Below are 24,250 nucleotides of genomic sequence, written 5' to 3' on the forward strand. Positions count from 1 at the left end.
CGTGTAATTATGACATCAAAAGAGCAAAGATTGTGAATGTCAAGCATATGAGAAAGAAAGGGACTTGTATTCAGACAGTTTAAAGTGTATTGGTTTTTGTTTGTTAGTGTTGATACCTATTTAACTTCAATGACTCACATTTTGGGGGAAAAGACTCTCTTTCTCAAAGACTCAATACCCTAATTCCCTTGATTACAGCATGTGTAGTTAACCACATGTATCTTCTAAGACCCTTAAAAATATTCTAAAATACTAAGGAGACCAGAGTTGACATTCCTGTTCCTCTGATATTTCTAAGACAAAAAGCAAGCATGAATAATATAAAATAAAATTGCAGGGCTTGGATATACAGCATGTAATGTTTGGGGGGTAAGGGGGGGGGGGCGGGGAGGAAAATACATCTATTTTTTTCCAAAACTCTTTCAAGATCACCCTTAAGTTCAGTCTTTCATCACCATGGTAGCGCTCTATAGCTAAAGTACTTTATGATGCTGTTGCCGGCACCCAGTGCCGAGAGGCAAAACAATAGCAGGGGTTGGTTCGCTACCCGATGTGCTTCACCCAATAATCACAACGGGGTGGAGAAGGAGAAAAGTTTATTTGAAGCTTCAAAAATGTACAGGGAGAATAGAATCTCAAATCCTGCACACAGAGCAGGAAGTTACACAGGCTTTTATACATCCTTTCTTCAGCATACTTGTCCAATAGCAAGCTGCCCTAAGTATCCATATAGCCAGCCAATCCAGTTACCAGCTAGTTCCCTTGTTTTTTGTATCATTTGTTAAACTATACATAAAGCTGCGTTATTCAGCATTTTTCTTCCATATCTGCCCTGTTTGGCCTTGTTTAGTTTCAGGCAGTCTGACTCTGCAACATATTGTTGCAGATTCTCAGCATAACTGCTGTGAGTGCCTCCAGGCGGGGGGGCTAAGGACACTTGGGCCTAGTACGCAGAGCTGCTGCGAGTGCCTCCAGGTGGGAGGGGGGAGCCAAGGACACTTGGGCCTAGTGCGAGGGGGCTTCATCGACACTCATGGTCTTCCATCCCCTCGAGTTACCTAGTGGCCATGCCCCAGTGTCCCCAACAATGCTTTAAACTTCTATAGAATTTTACTGGATCGTTGTCAGTTATTTTATTTGAATTGCTTTACATTTAGTTTATTAAAATATTAAGTGGTTATTTAACTGCTATTTGAAAAATATAATATATTTATTAGAGTTGGTAAAAAATGGGAAAAAAGTCATGAATAATTTCAAAAATGATTGAATTCATTTTCATCCCACTCGTTTAGAAAAATAAGTTTTTCCTCCCCCCCCCCCGCCAAATGTCAGGGACAGGAAACAGTCTCCAAAGAACTAGTGCATGTTTCCAAAGAACTAGTGCATGTGCATGTAGAACAGGTGATGTTTGTGCTGAGTTTTGTGTGAGTGTGGGCAACTGAGGAGCTGAGATGGACAAGGAACAGAAAAGGGACTCTTGAGATCAACGTGTGGTCCTTGAGGAGAGGGAGTGTGAGGTGACCCAGCAGGAGAAGGATCTAACTTCTCATGAACAGGCCTCCATCTGCTGGATAAGGGGACTTAAGGCTGCCCCTTGCTCCCTGAACCTCTTCTGTTTAAAATAATAAACATATAAATTAAGATGGCTTCTCAGGGCAGTGTGCAAGGGGAGAGATTTGTCCAACCCTGTGTCTCCCTGCCCATGTTTTGTCCATGGTTAGTTGGGGAGCCTGAGAGCACTGCATTTAAGGGAGCTCTCAAATAATACACACAGCATCGCTTTCCCAAGCCCTCTTCTCCTTGGGCTACAGTTGGGGGGCTTTCTCCAAGCCCAGGCTGTGTTGCTGGCTCTGTCTGTGGCTACTCTCTCTTCCACCTCATTGGCCATGGAATGTGCTCTCCTCCATTTCTGTTTTCTGAGGCAAACACAGCAACGAATACAGCAAAGTCTCAAATGAAGTAAGGACCTATGTGTTGAACATGCATTTCTAAGGCAGAGCTGTAGCCAAAGTGGCATGACAGAGATAGGACTGGGCCTCACTTCTGGTTTGCGGTCCTGAGCTGTGCCAGACACAATGTATTACAACAGTGTGCTACTACTGGCATGACAGCAGCCCTGGAAAAGAGAGAGCCCTCCTCTGGATAGGCTGTACCTTCTGTGCATACGTGGTGTCCATCCATGTGAATGCTAGATATTGATGTGAAATTTATATTGTAAACCCGTATTCTCTGCATAAATTTATATCACAGTAGATTATAATTTATCAACTGTGATATCACTCAGCCATCAAAGTGACAGGAGAAACCATCATCAACAACAACTGTAATATATTAGTGCACAATGCACTATGCACTTCTTCTACATTTTGCCCACCTTCTTATCCATTTGTTTTCCAGATCTTGTTCCACATCCTACAAATGCAGATTGCAGTGCTTCTAGTAAGTGAAACTATAATCTGTGAAAAATATGATGGTTTGTGCCACAAATTTCAGAACTTGGAGGGTCTGAAAGGAGATATAATTAATACATTTCCTATTTGAATCCATGTAAATTAGTACACTGTCGTCACACTGAAAAACGACCACTGAAATATTTGGCAAAACTGGAAGTCTTTATTTTTCATACCAGTCCAGTGTCTCATTTTTAATCCCCTCCCCTCACAGCTAGAATTGAATTTTCCATTCCAAAATGAGCAAATTACATTATGGAATGGAAACAGGAGCACAGAATAAGGTATTTTAAAATTCTGATGGTGGGAGAGTTTGGAGTGGGGGAGAGGTGGTGTACTGAGGAGAGAAGAGGAGAGAAGAGATAGCATCTCTGGAAGGGACAGGAAGGAGGTGGACTAGTATTTGGAGGAGGATGGAAAGGGGAGGACATAAGAAGGAGGAGGAGGAGGCAAAGGAGATGTTACTGCATTGCATGAATCCAGTTCATGGAGTTGGCACATGCAATTGTTTCCTACCTAGAACGTTTTCCATATGGAGGTCTGCAGCTGTTCTGAGGATGGATTATATGCAATGTGCAGCTACCACATGATATAGTAACACCCTGAGCACCCTTCCTGAGTAGGGGAGAGAGGACATCCCCTGTTGGAGGAGGAACAATGGCAGGCACTGGACTGGGGTGGAGATGGCAAATACCAGCACCTCCCCCAAGAGAAGCAGAGGCAGGAGTGAGTGTACCCAGGGGAAATCCCTTCTCTCTGATTGGGAGCACATATTCTGTGCCATGCAGCAGCAAAAGGTCCATGCCTCAGCCCACAGCTGTGTGATGAGAGGGAGACAGATGCCCTCTAGGGGTACAGAAGGGCCCTGGTGGATGGAGAGGGACAGAGAAGTTTTTTCTTTCCTGTTATCAGCCTGCTGAAAACTATCACTTCATCTGTTCTAAATCTGAACTTGCCGCATCTGAGAAACCTTTTGTTTCAGTATCATAGAAAAAGGACTGTTGTTAAATGTGACCTGCAAAGGGACAAAGCTGGGCTTGTTCCCTTTTTAGCTTTTTTTGTGATGGAGAAAGTAGGTTTGAAATGACTTGTTCTTTCTTTTCCTTTCCACTGCTTCTATTGTACATTCAAACTATGTCCTGTCTTGGCTGAAAGACTCAGTGGCGTATGGGGAACTAGTGGAACAGGTACATCAGAAGAGCTAAGACAGAAAACAGGTTGTTGAGAGGGAAAGGAATTTTTTATTTAGAATGTTTAAAATTTTGTTGTTGTTGTTGGTTTTTAACACCTGTTTAACTTAAGGGACTAGGTAATATTTTGGAAAAAAGATATCTTAGTTATAAGGTTTAGAAGCTCATAAAATGCATCCCCCCCAAGACCCCAGCAAATCCATCAGCAAACACCAGGGAGACCTGAGTAGACATTATTATTATTTAACATTAATCATGTTTATTGTGGTCATGCCTAAAAGCCAGCCAAGAGTGAGACCTCATTGTGCCAGGCACTGCACAAACACAGAGTTGCAGATGGTCCCTGCCCCAAAGAGCTGACAATCTAAATAGTCCAGACAGACATATGATGGGGGAAGGGCTATTACAACCAGCAGAGTGAAACAGTGGGATGGCAGAAAATGGCATGTTAGTGCCACTTCTTTCTTTCTTTCTTTCTTTCTTTCTTTCTTTCTTTCTTTCTTTCTTTCTTTCTTTCTTTCTTTCTTGTTATTAAGGGATTAGCTAAAAGTAAAGAGATGGGGGATGCTAAGAGGAGGGGAATGAGGGAGACCAGCAGAATTGAGGAGGGTGAAGGGGAGCAGGGGTGCAGTGAGGGGCAGAGGTTTGAGGGAGATGACAGGAGGAGTTGGAATGAACAGCCAGTCAGTACAGGACAGGCCCTCTTCCTCCATTCTGGTGGAGTTAAGCGTTCTTTGAGCACATCTACTGCATCAAGCCCCACAGCACATCAGGCATAGGAACACCTGCTTCATGGATAACTCTGAGGCTTATATAGGAGGAAGGCATCTGGGCACCCCAAGTGAGGCAGCCGGGTGCATGTCTATAGGGACTTTACTGCAGTAACGTGGGCTTTGAGTGAGTTTAGGTACCTACAGGGTTCGGCAACAGCCAAAGGGGAGCTTAGTGGGTCACAGTGGCACCTAAAAATGAGACATAGGCACCTAAGTCTAGGGGTGAGGTGCTTACGTCCCTTAGAGGAAAAACATGTTAGTATGTTAGCTAGCATATTTTAAGAACACTTTTTAAGCTGGTCAAAACACATCTTTAGGCAACTTTGAAAATATGAGCTGTCACTCTGAAACTCCCACTCCGGTGACCATGTTCAGCTTTATTACCATGAGTCGTCCCACTGAAATCAATTGAAGTTAAGCACATGCATATAGGGTGACCCGACAGCAAATGTGAAAAATCGGGATGGGGGTGGGGGGTAATAGGAGCCTATATAAGAAAAAGACCCCAAAATCGGGACTGTCCCTATAAAATCGGGACATCTGGTCACCCTACATGCATATGTGTTTGCAGGACTGGAATCTTAGAGAGATGAAATAGTTTCTTTTTTAAAATGTTTGTGCTGCTCCATAAGGTGATGTTACAGCTTCTAGTTTGGTGTGAATCACGGACTAAGCCTAAGATGTTCATTATGAATTATTTCCATTTTTCTCCAAAACAGAACAAAAGATTCTCCATATTGTTTTTCTATCTTGCATCAGATAAAATCACAGAAATAAAAGTAATGTGAGCTGTGTGAGCAATTTTTTATATCTGATTTGGAAATATATTTTGAATAATATAGTACAACAACTGGAATTTGTAATAATTCTTGGATGATTCTTCTTCTGCAGAAGACTTGATCCAAAAAGTAATTTTCTCAGAAGGTTTCCTTATTATTATCATGGTCTTCACCACCAGCGGCACCCTGATCATCATTTGTAGACAGGGAAATTGTGGTAAGAGTTTGTACCTTAAAAACTATTGATTGTTATAATATATTTTGAATATATTTGGGAAAAAAGTGGACAGTTTGCCTTAAAAGTGTTACAGTTGCTGCGTTGACTCCTTCCTATAATAGGCAATGAATTTGGCAAACTAAATTCCAAAGATATTGCTTTAACAGTCATTCTTCTTTGAGTGGCCTCTGCATATTCCCACTTGTAGGATCAAGACACCTGTACCAGGAGCTACCGTAATGTTCTGGAAGGCAGCGTCTGTTGGGGTCACTCACACTTCTCTCCCCTCCCATCCCAGAGTGTTCACAGGATGTAAAAGGGGTGTGGCCCCAAATGCCCTTCGGCTCCTTCCTACCACGGAAAGTGCAGCAAGCTAGGGTTGATCACACACAGAATCCTCGATGCTTCTCTCATCATCGTTCTTTCTGTCTGCTCATCAGAGGCAAATGTTACTTACAGTAGATCAGTTGTCACTGGGTCTGATTTCCTATAGAAAAAAAAAGAAAAAAGGAGATGGCCATCCGAGCGTACAGACAAAACCCATGCTGGAAGTGGGAGGACTACCTCGCACACCCCTCAGGTCCAGTCGATTTAAGTCTGGTCATCTGTAAGCCCAGCATCCATTTAAGGATCCACTCACCATGAAGGTCCCTGGGTTGCTCCAGCTTGACCTAGCAGGCCTGGCCACATGCCTGAAGTTGCTCTGGCCTCCAGATCTGGCTCCCAAAGGATGCAGGGCTGCAAAACCCGTATCTAGCAGCCAGGCCTGGATCTGAGGCCACAAAATCCAAATCCTGCAGCAGAACTTGGATCCAGGGCCACAAAACCTTGCTGAGGCAGCCAGGAATGAGGAACTATACATATAAAATGATGGGGACTAAATTAGCAGTTACCACTCAAGAAAGAGTTCTTGGAGTCATTGTAGATAGTTCTCTGAAAACATCCACTCAATGTGCAGCGGAATTCAAAAAAGCTAACACAATGTTGGGAATCATTAAGAAAGGGATAGATAATAAGACAGAAAATATCATATTGCCTCTATATAAATCCATGGTATGCCCACATCTTGAATACTGCATGCCCCATCTGAAAAAAGATATATTTGAATTGGAAAAGCTTCAGAAAGGGCAACAAAAATTAGGGGTATGGAATGGCTGCCATCTGAGGAGAGATTAATAAAACTGGGATTTTTCAGCTTGGAAAAGAGATGACTAAGTAAGGATCTGCAGTGTATAGTGGATCTTAAACTGAATATGAGTAACTGTAACCCCTAGGTCCTTTTCTGCAGAACTACTGCCGAGCCATTCGGTCCCTAGTCTGTAGCGGTGCATTGGATTCTTCCATCCTAAGTGCAGGACTCTGCACTTGTCCTTGTTGAACCCCATCAGATTTCTTTTGGCCCAATCCTCTAATTTGTCTAGGGCCCTCTGTATCCTATCCCTACCCTCCAGCGTATCTACCACTCCTCCCAGTTTAGTGTCATCTGCAAACTTGCTGAGGGTGCAATCCACACCATCCTCCAGATCATTTATGAAGATATTGAACAAAACCGGCCCCAGGACCGACCGCTGGGGCACTCCACTTGATACCGGCTGCCAACTAGACATGGAGCCATTGATCACTACCCATTGAGCCCGACAATCTAGCCAGCTTTCTATCCACCTTATAGTGCATTCATCCAGCCCATACTTCTTTAACTTGCTGGCAAGAATACTGTGGGAGACCGTGTCAAAAGCTTTGCTAAAGTCAAGGAACAACACGTCCACCACTTTCCCCTCATCCACAGAGCCAGTTATCTCGTCATAGAAGGCAATTAGATTAGTCAGCATGACTTGCCCTTGGTGAATCCATGCTGACTGTTCCTGATCACTTTTCTCTCCTCTAAGTGCTTCAGAATTGATTCCTTGAGGACACGCTCCATGATTTTTCCAGGGACTGAGGTGAGGCTGACTGGCCTGTAGTTCTCCAGATCCTCCTTCTTCCCTTTTTTAAAGATGGGCACTACATTAGCCTTTTTCCAGTTGTCCGGGACTTCCCCCAATTGCCATGAGTTTTCAAAGATAATGGCCAATGGCTCTGCAATCACATCCACCAACTCCTTTTGCACTCTCGGATGCAGCGCATCCGGCCCCATGGACTTGTGCTCATCCAGCTTTTCTAAATAGTCCCGAACCACTTCTTTCTCCACAGAGGGCTGGTCACCTCCTCCCCATGCTGTGCTGCCCAGTGCAGCAGTCTGGGAGCTGATCTTGTTCGTGAAGACAGAGGCAAAAAAAGCATTGAGTACATTAGCTTTTTCCACAACCTCTGTCACTAGGTTGCCTCCCTCATTCAGTAAGGGGCCCACACTTTCCTTGACTTTCTTCTTGTTGCTAACATACCTGAAGAAACCCTTCTTGTTACTCTTAACATCTCTTGCTAGCTGCAACTCCAGGTGTGATTTGAGCTTCCTGATTTCACTCCTGCATGCCCAAGGAATATTTTTATACTCTTCCCTGGTCATTTGTCCAATCTTCCACTTCTTGTCAGCTTCTTTTTTGTGTTTAAGATCAGCAAGGATTTCACTGTTGAGCCAAGCTGGTCGCCTGCTATATTTACTATTCTTTCTACACATCGGGATGGTTTGTCCCTGCAACCTCAATAAGGATTCCTTGAAATACAGCCAGCTCTCCTGGACTCCTTTCCCCCTCATGTTATTCTTCCAGGGGATCCTGCCCATCAGTTCCCTGAGGGAGTCAAAGTCTGCTTTTCTGAAGTCCAGGGTCCATATTCTGCTGCTCTCCTTTCTTCCTTGTGTCAGGATCCTGAACTCGACCATCTCATGGTCACTGCCTCCCAGGTTCCCATCCACTTTTGCTTCCCCTACTAATTCTTCCCGGTTTGTGAGCAGCAGGTCAAGAAGAGCTCTGCCCCTAGTTGGTGCCTCCAGTACTTGCACCAGGAAATTGTCCCCTACTCTTTCCAAAAACTTCCTGGATTGTCTGTGCACTGCTGTATTGCTCTCCCAGCAGATATGAGGATGATTGAAGTCTCCCATGAGAACCAGGGCCTGCGATCTAGTAACTTCTGTGAGTTGCTGGAAGAAAGCCTCATCCACCTCATCCCCCTGGTCCGGTGGTCTATAGCAGACTCCCACCACGACATCACTCTTGTTGCTCACACTTCTAAACTTAATCCAGAGACTCTCAGGATTTTCTGCAGTTTCATACTTGAGCAGTCATACTGCTCCCTTACATACAGTGCAACTCCCCCATCTTTTCTGCCCTGCCTGTCCTTCCTGAACAGTTTATATCCATCCATGACAGTACTCCAGTCATGTGAGTTATCCCACCAAGTCTCTGTTATTCCAATCACATCATAATTCCTTGACTGTGCCAGGACTTCCAGCTCTCCCTGCTTGTTTCCCAGGCTTCGTGCATTTGTCTATAGGCACTTGAAGAAACGTGCTGATTGCCCCTCTTTCTCAGTATGAGGCAGGAGCCCTCCCCTCTCACGCGCTCCTGCTCATGCCTCCTCCCGGTATCCAACTTCCCCACTTACCTCAGGGCTTTGGTCTCCTTCCCCCGGGTGAACCTAGTTTAAAGCCCTCCTCACTAGGTTAGCCAGCCTGCTTGCGAAGATGCTCTTCCCTCTCTTCGTTAGGAACACCATCTCATGGTCAAAGAATCCAAAGCCTTCTCTCCGACACCACCTGCGTAGCCATTCGTTGACTTCCACGATTCGACGGTCTCTACCCAGGCCTTTTCCTTCCACGGGGAGGATTGACGAGAACACCACTTGCACCTCAAACTCCTTTATCCTTCTTCTCAGAGCCACGTAGTCTGCAGTGATCCGCTCAAGGTCATTCTTGGCAGTATCATTGGTACCCACGTGGAGAAGCAGGAAGGGTTAGCGATCCAAGGGCTTGATGAGTCTCAGCAGTCTCTCAGTCACATCGCGAATCCTAGCTCCTGGCAAGCAGCAGACTTCTCAGTTTTCCCAGTCGGGGCAGCAGATAGATGACTCAGTCCCCCTGAGGAGAGAGTCCCCGACCACCACCACCCGCCTCCTTCTCTTGGGAGCTGTGGTCGTGGAACCCCCAACCCTAGGACAGTGCATCTCATGCCTTCCAATCAGCAGAGTCTCCTTCTGTTCCCTTCCGTCAGATGTATCATCTAGTCCACTCTCCGCATTAGTACCTGTGGAGAGAACATGAAAACGGTTACTTACCTGTATCTGCGTTGCTGGTACATGGACGCTCCCCTTTCTTCTTCTGGAGGTCACATGCTGCCAAATGGGTTCTTCAGGGCGGCAAAGAGTCTATAATATAATCCAATTGCTGGAAGTTGAAACTAGACAAATTGAGTCTGGAAATAAGACTTTTTTTTTAAACCAGTGATGGTATTAACCAATAATAAAATAGCATAAAAAGTGTTAATTAATAATTAGAACTTACCAAGGGTCGTGGTGGAATCTCCAATATTTAAGCAAGATAATAGTGCTCAGTGGCATGGAAGATTGAGTCCTTCATGGCTTGCATGACACTTTAAAGAACACTGAAACTATCAATTTGCCGTGTGTTCTTGTTAAGGACTGCAGAAGTTATTTTAGGCTGAAGAAAAGGGGTAACCTTTACTGACTGGCAGATTACTCTCTTTCTCTGCATATTGTGTTTGGTACATTGGATAAGAAGATTCTATATGGTACATATGTGGATCAGTAACTGGAAAATTATCTTCATGGCTAGATTAAATAGCTTATATCTGTTTTCTATTTCAGGAAATCGCAGGGTATTGGATGATCCTGAAAGAGGTAAGAAATATTGTAGACTAATCTAAAACATTGGCAAGTGTTAACTGTCATGCTATGTATAATATTTTTGTTTGATCGTATAGTGTGTATTGCCATAAAAGAGCTAGCTTTATGACACAGTTCTGCCCAGACTCACCCCCCTGCCCTCCACAATATAACTGAAGTTATATATATTGAGGTCAATTGGGTTGCATAGGGAGTAAGTCAGTGAGAATTTATACATAAACCTTGAAGTCATTGGGACTATTCATGTACTTAAAGTCTGGCCTGTGCTTAAATGCCTTGTTGACATTTGGGTCCTCAGTCTAAAGACCCTTGAACTTTGGTTGGAGAGGGAAAGCAAAGGTATTACATGTATTTAAACAATACTGGAAAGTATATATAAAAAGCTATGTTAAAAGGAAGTTATTTACATTGCAAAGTCAAGCCCTTCCACATTCTACAATGCCAGATTTATAGTTGCCAGTGCAACCTAATTCTGTCCACTTGTGCATCCGTCCTGTGCTCTGAATGAGACAGGGGTCCTGTGGAAAAATTTAGCATGTGATCATATAATTAAGGACTATATCATAATACATGAAAGTGATAGACTAAAAGAGCTCATTCTATTTAGCTGTACAAAGAGAAGGTTAAAGGATAACTTGATCACACTCTATAAGTATACGGGGAACAAATATTTAAGACTGGGCTCTTCAGTGCAGCAAAGAAATTACAACACAGTCCAATGGCTGGAAGTTGAAGCTAGACAAGTTCATACTGGAAATAGGTGTACATTTTTACCAGTGAGGATAATTAGCCAATAATGAAATAGAATAAAAATTGCAAATTAACCACTGAAATAATTTACTAAGGGTTGTTGTGGACTCTCTATCACTGACAACTTTTAAATAAAAATTGATTTTTTTTTTAAAAAAAGATCTGCTCTAAGAATTATTTTGGGGCAGTTCTCTGGCCTGCAGTATACAGGAGGTCAGAGTAGATGATCACAGTTGTCCTTTCTGGCCTTGGACTTGGTGCATCTATGTATGCAAAGGAAATGGCAAATCTGACATTTCCTAACTTTCAACTGTTCGATTTTGGCACTTAAATAACATTATTTTAATGCAGAGTTTTTCTCTATATAATTTCTTACGCTTGTTTTAAAGAAAATAAGTTCCAGCAACTTCTGTGCTGTGTTCTTCCGGCAACTAACGGAAGTTACAATATCGCAGGCCCTGGTTCTCATGGGAGAATTCAATCACCCTGATATCTGCTGGGAGAGCAATACAGTGGTGCACAGACAATCCAGGAAGTTTTTGGAAAGTGTAGGGGACAATTTCCTGGTGCAAGTGCTGGAGGAACCAACTAGGGGCAGAGCTCTTCTTGACCTGCTGCTCACAAACCAGGAAGAATTAGTAGGGGAAGCAAAAGTGGAGGGGAACCTGGGAAGCAGTGACTATGAGATGGTCGAGTTCAGGATCCTGACACAAGGAAGAAAGGAGAGCAGCAGAATATGGACCCTGGACTTCAGAAAAGCAGACTTCGACACCCTCAGGGATCTGATGGGCAGGATCCCCTGGGAGAATAACATGAGGGGGAAAGGCGTCCAGGAGAGCTGGCTGTATTTTAAAGAATCTTTATTGAGGTTACAGGGACAAACCATCCCGATGTGTAGAAAGAATAGTAAATATGGCAGGTGACCAGCTAGGCTTAACAGTGAAATCCTTGCTGATCTTAAACACAAAAAAAAGCTTACAAGAAGTGGAAGATTCGACAAATGACCAGGGAGAGTATAAAAATATTGCTTGGGCATGCAGGAGTGAAATCAGGAAGGCCAAATCACACCTGGAGTTGCAGCTAGCAAGAGATGTTAAGAGTAACAAGAAGGGTTTCTTCAAGTATGTTAGCAACAAGAAGAAAGTCAAGGAAAGTGTGAGCCTCTTACTGAATGAGGGAGGCAACCTAGTGACAGAGGTTGTGGAAAAAGCTAATGTACTCAATGCTCTTTTTGCCTCTGTCTTCATGAACAAGGTCAGCTCCCACTGGGCAGCACAGCATGGGGAGGAGGTGACCAGCCCTCTGTGGTTCGGGACTATTTAGAAAAGCTGGACAAGCACAAGTCCATGTGGCTGGATGCGCTGCATCCGAGAGTGCAAAAGGAGTTGGTGGATGTGATTGCAGAGCCATTAGCTATTATCTTTGAAAACTCATGGCAATTGGGGGAAGTCCCGGACAACTGGAAAAAGGCTAATGTAGTGCCCATCTTTAAAAAAGGGAAGAAGGAGGATCCAGAGAACTACAGGCCAGTCAGCCTCACCTCAGTCCCTGGAAAAATCATGGAGCAGGTCCTCAAGGAATCAATTTTGAAGCACTTAGAGAAGAGGAAAGTGATCAGGAACAGTCAGCATGGATTCACCAAGGGCAAGTCATGCCTGACTAATCTAATTGCCTTCTATGATGAGATAACTGGCTCTGTGGATGAGGGGAAAGCAGTGGACGTGTTGTTCCTTGACTTTAGCAAAGCTTTTGACATGGTCTCCCACAGTATTCTTGCCAGCAAGTTAAAGAAGTATGGGCTGGATGAATGGACTATAAGGTGGATAGAAAGCTGGCTAGATTGTCGGGCTTAATGGGTAGTGATCAATGGCTCCATGTCTAGTTGGCAGCCGGTATCAAGTGGAGTGCCCCAAGGGTCAGTCCTGGGACTGGTTTCATTCAATATCTTCATTAATGATCTGGAGGATGGTGTGGATTGCACTCTCAGCAAGTTTGCAGATGACACTAAACTGGGAGGAGAGATAGATACGCTGGAGGGTAGGGATAGGATACAGAGGGACCTAGACAAATTGGAGGATTGGGCCAAAAGAAATCTGATGAGGTTCAACAAGGACAAGTGCAGAGTCCTCCACTTAGGACGGAAGAATCCCATACACCGCTACAGACTAGGGACCGAATGGCTTGGTAGCAGTTCTGCAGAAAAGGACCTAGGGGTTACAGTGGATGAGAAGCTGGATATGAGTTAACAGTGTGCCCTTGTTGCCAAGAAGGCGAATGGTATCTTGGGATGTATAAGTAGGGGCATTGCCAGCAGATCGAGGGACGTGATCGTTCCCCTCTATTCGACATTGGTGAGGCCTCATCTGGAGTACTGTGTCCAGTTTTGGGCCCAACACTACAAGAAGGATGTGGAAAAATTGGAAAGAGTCCAGCGGAGGGCCACAAAAATGATTAAGGGACTGGAACACATGACTTATGAGGAGACGCTGAGGGAACTGGTCTTGTTTAGTCTGCGGAAGAGAAGAATGAGGCGGGATTTGATAGCTGCTTTCAACTACCTGAAAGGGGGTTCCAAAGAGGATGGATCTAGACTGTTCTCAGTGGTAGCTGATGACAGAACGAGGAGTAATGGTCTTAAGTTGCAGTGGGGGAGGTTTAGGTTGGATATTAGGAAAAAACTTTTTCACTAGGAGGGTGGTGAAACACTGGAATGCGTTACCTAGGGAGGTGGTGGAATCTCCTCCCTTAGAAGTTTTTAAGGTCAGGCTTGACAAAGCCCTGGCTGGGATGATTTAGTTGGGGATCGGTCCTGCTTTGAGCAGGGGGTTGGATTAGATGACCTCCTGAGGTCCCTTCCAACCCTGATATTCTATGATTCTAAGTGTAACAACTCCTACATGCAGAGATGAAGTGTGGATGGGGCATGTGGGGGTCATGTGGTCCTCCCCAATTTTCTGCTTGGCTTCTAGTAAGCATGTTTACATAGACTGAGCATGCTCAATAACACTGCTGAAGTCTGCTGCCCTCACTCTACGTCCTCCAACCCCATCAGCAAGGTTTGGAACCTGAATCATCACTGCAGCACAAACCATTTGAGCTACTGGACTATTAGCTGGCAGCAGGAGAAGGCTGTTATGCCAGAGGTTTGAGTGCATGGGTTGGATCACTGGGGCCATATGGTGGGTCTGGAGTGTCAGTGGAGTGTGAGTCCAGCCCTCCTTCCTTCCACTCATTCACAGGCTGGGAGGTGTGATAGTTCTTGCCTCATAGGGTGCTCCCAGAGGGGATCTGGGCCACTTGGTACACACGCTGGGGTAGGGTGGGGACAGGTGACCCTAGCTCACTCCTAGCATAGCTAGAACTGCTCTGGCTGCTGGCAGCTCCCAGTGATACCCAGTGTAGGGTGTGCTGCTACCACGTCAGCAGTCGCATGTTTTTGACCTTAGATTTCTGTTTAGCAATTGTTTTGGGGTGTGGCAATATTTCCCTGAAGAAAGAATGCGAGGGAAAAGGAAATGGTGTTTTTTAACATTTTTGTTACGTGTTTGAATTTTTAATAATAATGATATGAGACGTCAGATAGCAGGCTCAAGTGGATTTTTTTTTAATTTGATTACAGCAGAACACAGAAAGGAAGGTTTTATACATTACACAACTAATGTGAAGACTGGAGAAGTGACGGTAGCTTGATTTGCTCCTCACAAACTCTCTAAATCCCTTTTCTTATATACTGTTCAGGATAAAAAATCCCTTTCCCAAAACCGATTTAACTGTGAGTTCTGTCCCAGATATCCCAACTTATATAATGAGTAAGGTAAAAACTGATCCATTGAGCAATTAGTACAGAAACCATCTGTGACAATAAGTGATTCTTATTGACCTAATTCTTATAGCTCTAAACATCAATCAATGGTTTATTGTTTCTTCAGTCACAGAACACAAAACTAACATCCCTTCTCAATCCTCAGTGTCTCAAACAATTATAGAACACATCTGTGGTAACAAATATCTCTTGTCAATTATCGGTAGCCCCTCTCTAGACATCAGGACACAATTAATATCAGTCAACAGGGTTGGAGCTAGGATTGCATAAGGTCCATTAACGATTATATATATTCCAATATTTGGTTACCCCTGAAGGTTTTACCTAATTGCAGAGAACGTTTTGGTTTGATAAGTACAGAGTGCTAGATCTGTAGATACCAAAACAGTTTAAAAGAATTGTAGGGGGTTGATATCCACTAACAGTTTATATTTCAACAAAACCTGAAAGAAACTAAAGGGAGAAAGAAAAGATACACCCATAGTCCAAGAGTTTACCCCATACTGAATATTGAGGGATAATGCAAACAATTGAGTTTTGAGTATGTCTCACAAAAGATCACAAAATATTTTATAATAGCATTAGGCAACCTAAATATAAGGGTCTCTGCCAGCTACCTCTGTAATCTGTAATCATGTTTTCTAGTATATATGTCCAAGGAATACATGAATACTTATTGTGACAACCACAACTGTCAATTTTTTTTATTTTTGTGACACTAAAATCCCAACAATAATAATGGAATAGGAGTAATATCTATTTCTTCAGTAAGAAGCTAACCCCACTGTCCTCACTCAAGGAAAAGTCCCCTTGACAATCTCATGTATGTCATTAGAAATAAATCACTTACAATACAAAATCTTGGACCAGCTTCTGAGCTCAGTTACATAAATTCGGATGCAGAGTTTTTCCACTGACTGCAGGTCTTTTTTTCTGGATTAACATACTTGCAATTGAGAGCAGATTGTGTCCCTTTGCCTCCAACCATCAAAAACATGCCTCTCTTAGATAAAATAAAGGAGCCAATTTTTCAACGATTATTTCAGAAAAGCTATTGTGCAGGTAACTCTGTGGAAGTCAGTGGATTTACTTTGTGTTTAAACTTCTGTAACGTAAAGCGGAATCTGACCTAAGTTCCTCTATTTGGAGTGGGTTTTTTTGTGATTATGCATGGAATATGTTAGCAATATGTGATCTGTGACTGCAGCAATCTGTGACTCCAATGGCTGATGATAGGACTCTAGAAGGAGAGGGTTCTGAGTTACTACAGAGAGTTCTTTCCCAGGTGTCTGGCTGGTGGATCTCACCCAGATGCTCAGGGTCTAAATGATCACCATATTTGGGGTCTGGAAGGAATTTTCCCCTGGGTCAGATTGGCAGAGACCCTGGGTGTTTTTTGCCTTCCTCAGCGGCATGGGGCACATATCACTTGCAGGTTTAAACTAGTGTAAATGGGGGATTCTGTTTAACTTGAAGTCTTTAAATCATGAATTGAGGACTTCAGTAACTCAGCCAGAGATTAGGGATCTATTATAGGAGTGGGTGAGTGAGATTCTCTGGCCTGTGACGTGCAGGAGGTTAGACTAGATGATGGCAATGATTGTTCCTTCTGGCCTTAAAGACTATGAGTCTATAATGTATTTAGCTAATCAACCTTTAGTCTTCCCACTTAAAAAAAGAAAATAAAAAAGCAATATTTATAAAGTGTATCACTCTTTTGCAGGTCAAAAGCTTGAGGAAATCAGTAAGTTACCCTTGAATTATGAGTACTTACTCCCACCCAGCACAAAAGGTTTAAATGGAAGGTTCACTTGTGTTGAAAATCCTTCTGAAAATATTATACATACACATGGCCTTGAGTCATGCCTGCCCGCAAATTGCAAGTGTGTCAGGATTCAAAAGGAGTGGTTTTCCTTTTTTTCCATGTCATGGAAAGGCAGGCCATGTAAAGATTAAAGCCCAGATTCACAAAGGCTTTGAACACCTAAATCACATTGATTTCAATAGGAGTTAAGTCTAAATACTTTAATGAACCTATGTGCATATTAACAGAACCATAAATATTCAGGCCAAAAGGGACCATTAGATCATATAGTCTCATCTCCTGTGTAACACAGGCCATAGAATTTCACCCAGTTACATCTTTATTGAACCCAAAACCTTGTATTTGCCTAGAGGATCTTCCAGATGATCAAGATGGTCTCTTCTGACCTTAAAGTCCATAAGTCTATGAGAACAAAATTTACTCTTCATTTGAAGACATCAGGGGATAAAGAATCTGCCACTTCCCTTTGGAATTTGTGGTCCAATGGTTAATCACCCTCATGTTAAGAAATAGGTGCTTTATTTCTAATTTGATTTTTTCTGGCTTTAATTTCCAGCCACTGGTACTTGTTATGTCTTTCTCTGCTAAATTAAAGACCCCTTTCTTACAGTATGGTCTAGTACACCTCTGTAGGGTGACCAGTCTGTTGCCATGGGGACCACTCTGTCAGTGACTGGGATGTCAGTGGACCTGCTTAGTGGTTAGAGCTGGCATAAGGAGCCAGGAATCAAAGCCAAGGTCAGAACCGGAGTCAGAGGCCTAGTTCCAAAGCAATGGGTCATAGCAGGAGTCAGGAGCTAAGAATAAGAGCTCTGGCTTAGAACTGGAAGGCAAGGGCAAGGCTGGGCTCAAGGCAGCAGCATGGCAAGAACAAGGCAAGGTGTGGGGGCGTTCTGTGACAAACACAATGTGGTGTAGCTGGCTATAAACCCTCTTCAGAAATCCCCAGCACAGGTGTTATGCTGCTTCAGGGGAGTTGGGGCCATAGCTGGGGAATTAATGCAATCCGGCTATTCTCAGATAGTGCAACCATGCATAGGGGCTGTTATAGTCGGTGCAAGTTAGAGAAGCCCTCAAGCCTGCTCTAATCTGCATCAGGGACTGAACCAGCAGCCTTGGAATAGGTGGGAACATGGATGAGTTTATACCCTTCTATTCCTGTGCCTATCTCAACATTGCTGCAGGCAGAAGTAATAAAAGTCATACTCTTCAGGGTAATTCAAAGTATTCCATAAACTTAAGAAGCTGAGTTCTGTTTGTGAGTGAAGCACAGTCTTAAAACCTGATTTTGTTTGTGTACAGACTTAAACATAATATTACATAGGGTGATATTTTAAAATGATCAGGTAGGAGTTAGGCACTCAACTTCCAAAGACTTTCAGTGGGAGTTGGGCACCTAGCTGCCCTTTGTGCTTTTGAAAATCTCCCTAATTTTTATTGTATTTAATTGCCTTTACATAATTTGGTCAATTCTTCGGGGTTAGCAACCTAATTTTGTATATCCATTCATGCTTTTGTATAAGAATTTTCTATCATCTCTAGATTATTTAATCTGATTAAACGTTTGCTGATTTTTGCAGCACCACTCCTGGAGGAATATGGTAAGTGTCTATTGCTTTTGAAAATCTGAGAAGAGCTCTAAAATTAAAGGGCTATTGTTGTTGCTTATTCGGGGGCATGCCTGCTTCTTAATGATGATGCCAATGCAGCTTTATTTTATACACTGAATAATAAACACATCTCCTTACTATCTTCTGCAGAATACTTTTCTCTGTAGTGGTTCTGACTCCTGCAGGGACAGGCACAGAGTCTACAGAATACACTGGTACCTACCCCAGGTTCTGTGCTGTATCCCAACCCTAACTGCTGATCCCTTTTCAGCACAGAATCACAGTACAGACTGGTGCTGCTGTGGGGCTTCTGAACACCATAATTCCCCATGGAAGAGAGAGAGAAAGATGGACAAGAGTTTCATTGCATCAAGTTTTATTAGTTTGAGCCAGAGCACAACAAAGTCCATTGCAAAGCTCCCACTCACTTCAAAGGGAGCAGCCCCTCAGTGCATAAAACTTTGTGCTGAAAATCATAGTGTCCCTGTTTCACAGACGCTCCCCTTTATCTCTGCCAGAAGAGCACTCCTCTCCATTTTTATGAGATTTTTAAAAAACAAAGGTTTAAAATTCCTGTGAAACTGAAATCTTTAATGCAACCTTAACTCTGCTGACACAAGCAGCTCCAGTGTATATTCTTTTATAGGGGGAGCGGGAATAGATGTTACAATGTGAGGGAAGAAGTGGGTGCATATAACTAAATTACTTTGGGATATATTGCAGGCCATTCAAAGTGAGTGCTTATAACTAAATTACACTGAGAGATACCACAGTTCTTTCACATGTGGTCAGATATTATTATTCTTTTCAGTGTTGTAGCTGTGTTGGTCCCAAGATATTACAGATACAAGGTAATATATTGTATTGGAACAATTTCTACTGGTGAAAGAGACAAAATTTTTTGCTCCATTGAGCTCTTCTTCAGGTTTGGGAGAGGTACTCAGAGTGTCAAAACTAAACACAAAGTTGAGCAGATTCATAGGTGCCGACTTTCAGGTGATCCAGGGCTGGAGCACCCATGGAAAAAAAATAGTGGGTGCTCAGCACCCACCGGCAGCCCCACAGATCAACTCCTCCACCTCTACCCCAGCGCCTCCCGCCTGCTGCAAATCAGCTGTTCCGTGGTGTGCAGGAGGCACTGGGGGGAAAGGGGACGGAGCGAGGGTAGGGTGTGCTTGAGGGAGGGGCGGAATGGGACAGGAAGAGGCAGAGCGGGGCACAGCAGGGGTGGGAAGAGGCAGGACGGTTGTGAGGCCTTGGGGAAGGGGTGGAGTGGGGGCAGGGCCTTGTGAGGAGTGGGGATCGAGCACCCCTGGGGAAATGAGGAAGCTGGCACCTATGAACAGATTGTTTAGCATAAGTAGTTAGAATATGTGTTAAGAGACCATTCAAGATTCATGAGTCCTTCACATGCCTATCACAACATGTGGTGTACCTCATCCAGTGCACTAAATGCCCCAACAACAACTATGTGGGTGAAACCAGACAATCACTATGTTCTCAAATGAACTCCCACAGGAAAATGATAAAAAACAAAAACACCCTATCACCTGTGGCTGAACACCTTTTTTCAAAATGCTCACTCTATATCTGAGCTTTCAGTCCTGGTCCTCAAAGGAAACCTGCACAAAACCTTCAAAAGATGAGTCTGATAGCTTAAATTCAGAACTTTGCTAGATACTAAAAATCATGGTCTTAATAAAGACACTGGGTTTACGGCTTATTACAACAACCTGTAACCCACTAACCCCCTGTTTTGTCCTATGACTGCAAAGATGTAACAGGCCACTTCACCTTGAATGGTCCCTTAGAATATGTGCTAACTACTTATACTAAACAATCTGTTCAATCTTGTATTTAGCTCTGACACTGTGTGGCTTGATCTACACTACGCACTTACTTCAGTATAACTACGTCACTCAGGGATGTGAAAAATCCACACTCCTGAGTGACGTAGTTATACCAACCTTAACACTCTGTGTAGACTGAACTCTCCCACCAACATAGCATAGCTACCACCTCTCGCAGGGGTGGCGTTATTAAGCCAACAGGAGAGATCTCTCACCTCGGTTTAGAGAGTCTTCACCAGATGTGCTACAGCTGCGCAGCTGCATCAGTGCTGCTGCACCGATGTAAATTTGTAGCGGATACCTGCCCTCAGTACCTTTCCCAGACCTGAAGAAGAGCGCTGAGTAAGCTCGAAAGCTGGTCTCTCTCACTAATAGAAGCTGGTCCAGTAAAACATATTACCTCACCTGCCTTATCTCTCAGATATTATTGTACCTCTACCAGTTGTTCCTGTTTGTTAACGTTGCCTTCTCCATCAGTGTCATGGAAGGAAACTCTTTAAGCAGCCAGCATAGGAAGTGTGTGTGGTGCTGGGGGGAGGGTAACAAGCATGCACCCTCTTCAAGCCTAGGAGTTTCTGGAGGCATCCTGAGGTAGAATAACATCTGGTGTTCCCTCTGGGAAGAATGCAGCTTGCCCCACCCCTTACCAGGGACTAAGTCTACAAGGTACACTAGAGCCCCTGGTTAGCAAGAACCAAAAGCAAATGTGTTCAGTCTTTGTCTTTTGTTACAATATGTCTGATAAAGTCACAAACCTCTGTACAGGGAAGATATATTTTAAGGCTCTATCTCCTAGGATGCTGTGTTCTCAGCTCCCTCTGATTTTAGTGAGAGATGTGGGTATCCCACACATCCCAGTACTGAGTACTTTGAGCCCATTTTTGCTCACCTTATTCACATGAGTAGTCATTAGAGATGGTCAAAATTCAAGTGTTTCTTTCCCCTACAAAAATATTCAATCAAAACAAAACATTCACTTCCAAACTTAATTAATTTTTTCATTTTCTTTCAAAACTTCTTGTAAAAAAAATATTTTCCTGACAAATAAATAAATATTTTAAATGAATGCCATTTTTCATCAGGAAAAAATTGTGGATGAAAGCTTTTTAGCAGCTCAAACATGAATAAGAGGAGCAGGATTTCACCCTTTATTTAATTTTCAAGAACAAAAGCCTGTATATATATCAGTGTTTGCTTTGCTTTTCAAAGACTCTCGGGGAGGCCAGCAGTGAGTTTGTGCTGATTTTTCATCAGTTTCACTCACATTTAAATTGGATTATAATGGAAATTCCCTTATTCTCCTACCATATCTATTTCTCTCACCAATTTTAATAATTAAGATTTTAATTTAATATTTCAAAATTTTCCATAAAGTTTTACTTTGAGGTTGAAGGTTGAATTATTAAATCAAGATGTAAGTGACAAGACAATGCAATTGGTTTTTGTAGACAAAAAAATTGCATTTTTAAAAACTATATATTTTTTGTCTTTGCTGAGACAGGTGATCCACAGAAGGGTATATTTCTGTTGATTCCTACATATACCACAAGAATGGGTTTCTTCTACTACTTCTTTAGGAAAGCTAAATGGGATACAAGTTTTGAAAGCCAAAATCAGTAGGGTTTCTGGAAGAAAATAAGGGGTAAAACATTCGGTAAGAGGATTGGAGGAGTGTCTTTTGGGTTATTTTTTGGAATGTCTATTATTTCTTACTTATAGAAGAAGATTCCAGAATTGTCACTCTGCCTGTGACAATTAAATACAGAGTTAGTCCACTGACTGCAAAACATTGTTCATAAAACCGCCACTAAGAACCGATTCTGTCATTTTGCCTCAAGCTATCAAAATCATGACCCAGTTAGACAAAATAAAGGGCCCGATATTTCAGTGACTTACTCTTTATTTAAATTTATATAACTGAGAGCAGAATCAGACCTAATTTTGAGTGTTTTTTTCTGATTATATTTGGGATACTTTAGCAATATATTTAGCTAATCAACCTTTATTATGTTTCCACAATTAAAAATGAAATAAATTAAAAAAGAATATTTATAAAATGTATTTCTCTTTTTCAGGCCAAAACTGTGATGAAAACAGTAAGTTACCATTGAATTCTGAGTACTTATACTCACCCAGCACAGAGGTTTAAATGGAATGTTCACTTGTTTTGAAATAATTTTTAAACCTTTTACGTACAAATGGCCATGAGTCATGTCCTACTCCCCACCCCTAAATTGTAAGCATGCCAGGATTGAAAATCAGTGGAATTACTGCATGGGAAGGAAGGAAGGCCATGTAAAGACTAAGTCCAGATTCACAGAAGTATTTAGCTGCCTAAATCCCATTGATTTCAGTGGCAGTTGGGTGCCTAAATACCTTGATGAACCTGGGTTTAGATTAACAGATTCATAAATGTTAAGGCCAAAAGGGACCATTACACCATATAGTCTCATCTCCTGTGTAACACAAGCCATAGGATTGCACCCAGTTACCATTCTACTGAGCCCACCAACTCATGTTTGACTAAAGCTGTCAGGGTATTCCCCCCCCCCCCCGAACTCTGCGGTACAGTTGTGGGGACCCTCATGAAAAAAACCCTAAAATTATATTCTACCAGTTTAGGTTAAAACTTCCCTAAGGCACAAATTCCTTTCCTTGTCCTTGGACGGTATTGCTGCCACCACCAAGTGATTTATACAAAAATTCAGGGAAGGATCACTTGGAACCCCTATTGCCCCAAAATATCCCCACAAACCCCTTCACCCCCTTTCCTGGGGAGGCTTGAGAATAATATACCAACTAATTGCCTTAGCAATGTAAGCACAGACCAGACCCTTTGTCTTCAGGACACTAAAATCAATCAGGTTCTTAAAAGAAGAACTTTATTTATAATGAAAAAAATAAAAGAATCACACCTGCAAAATCAGGATGGAAGGTAACTTACAGGGTAATAAAAAGATTAAAAACACAGAGGATTCCCCTCTGGGCTCAGCTTCACAGTTACAAAAACAGGAATAAAACTACCTCTGTAGCATAGAAAAATTCACAAGCCAAACAAAAGATAACCTAATGCATTTCCTTGCCCTACTTACAATTTCTATGGTTTTAGATGGATTATTCCAGGTATATTTTCAGGAGATATTTTACCTGCTTGGCTTCTCCCTCCATCTGGAGAGGGAACAACAAAAGAGAACAACAAACAAATCCTCCTGTTGGAGACCCCAGGGCATGGCCACTAGTTAAGTCGAGGGGATGGAAGGGCATAAGGGTCGAGGAAGTCTCCCTGCTTTAGGCCTAAGGGCTTCTTTTTAACCCCCCTTAATAGAACTCAGGCCTGGCTGGTTTGAGTAAGCTCTTTTGCTTTTAAAACAATGTTGCAGCCGCAGATAATGCCTCATAGTGTAAGGTTTGCTGATGCCAAGTTAAAGATAATAGGAGAAACAGTTACAAGGCCAGAAAGGATGTGCTGGTTGTTTAAGTTGCTAGGAATGCTTGTTAGAGGTTGCAGGAAATAAATATTGTTGTAACCTATATAAGGAAGGCAGAGTATTTGTGTAAAGCTTTGATTGGCTGATGTGTAGTGCAGTAGCATTAAGGAATATAAAAGTGTGTGTAATGACCTGCTCTGATGTGCAGGATTTGAGATTCTATTCTCCCTGTACCTTGTTTGCAGCTGCAAATAAACTTTTCTGCTTCTCCACCCCGTTGTGTTTATTGGGTGACGCACACCGGGCAACGAACCCCTGCTGTTGCTTGCCTCTGGCACTGGGTGCCGGCAACACTCCCCCTCCAGATTTGAAAGTATCTTCTTTTTTCATTGGTCCTTCTGGTCAGGTGCCAGTTAGGTTATTTGAACTACTTAACCCCTTACAGGTAAGGCAATCCAGTACAGTTGCCAAGGATACATAAAGAAAATAGGGACCGAATGGCTCAGCAGCAGTTCTGCAGAAAAGGACCTAGGGGTTACAGTGGACGAGAAGCTGGATATGAGTCAACAGTGTGCCCTTGTTGCCAAGAAGACCAATGGCATTTTGGGATGTATATGTAGGGGCATTGCCAGCAGATCGAGGGACGTGATCATTCCCCTCTATTCAACATTGGTGAGGCCTCATCTGGAGTACTGTGTCCAGTTTTGGGCCCAACACTACAAGAAGGATGTGGAAAAATTGTAAAGTGTCCAGTGAAG

At 42.9% G+C, this 24,250-nt stretch overlaps 1 protein-coding gene across 2 annotated transcripts in view; it reads left to right on the top strand.

Annotated features, from left to right (window-relative positions):
• The first annotated feature begins 1,444 nt into the window (after positions 1 to 1,444).
• Positions 1,445 to 24,250, top strand: part of LOC119564991 (butyrophilin subfamily 1 member A1-like) — a 41,294-nt gene continuing 18,488 nt past the window's right edge. Inside the window, exons 1-6 of one of the 2 annotated variants that reach the window (XM_037888748.2) lie at positions 1,445 to 2,439; positions 5,305 to 5,409; positions 10,168 to 10,200; positions 16,503 to 16,523; positions 18,185 to 18,205; positions 22,140 to 22,160. In XM_037888748.2, coding sequence (XP_037744676.1) covers positions 2,349 to 2,439; positions 5,305 to 5,409; positions 10,168 to 10,200; positions 16,503 to 16,523; positions 18,185 to 18,205; positions 22,140 to 22,160 — 292 coding nt within the window. In that variant the 5' untranslated portion in view covers positions 1,445 to 2,348. The remainder of the gene's footprint in view (positions 2,440 to 5,304; positions 5,410 to 10,167; positions 10,201 to 16,502; positions 16,524 to 18,184; positions 18,206 to 22,139; positions 22,161 to 24,250) is intronic. The other variant, XM_037888749.2, reaches the window with a different exon arrangement.

This window comes from Chelonia mydas, unplaced genomic scaffold, assembly GCF_015237465.2.
Source record: "Chelonia mydas isolate rCheMyd1 unplaced genomic scaffold, rCheMyd1.pri.v2 scaffold_49_arrow_ctg1, whole genome shotgun sequence".
Classification (NCBI taxonomy): Eukaryota; Metazoa; Chordata; order Testudines; family Cheloniidae; genus Chelonia; species Chelonia mydas.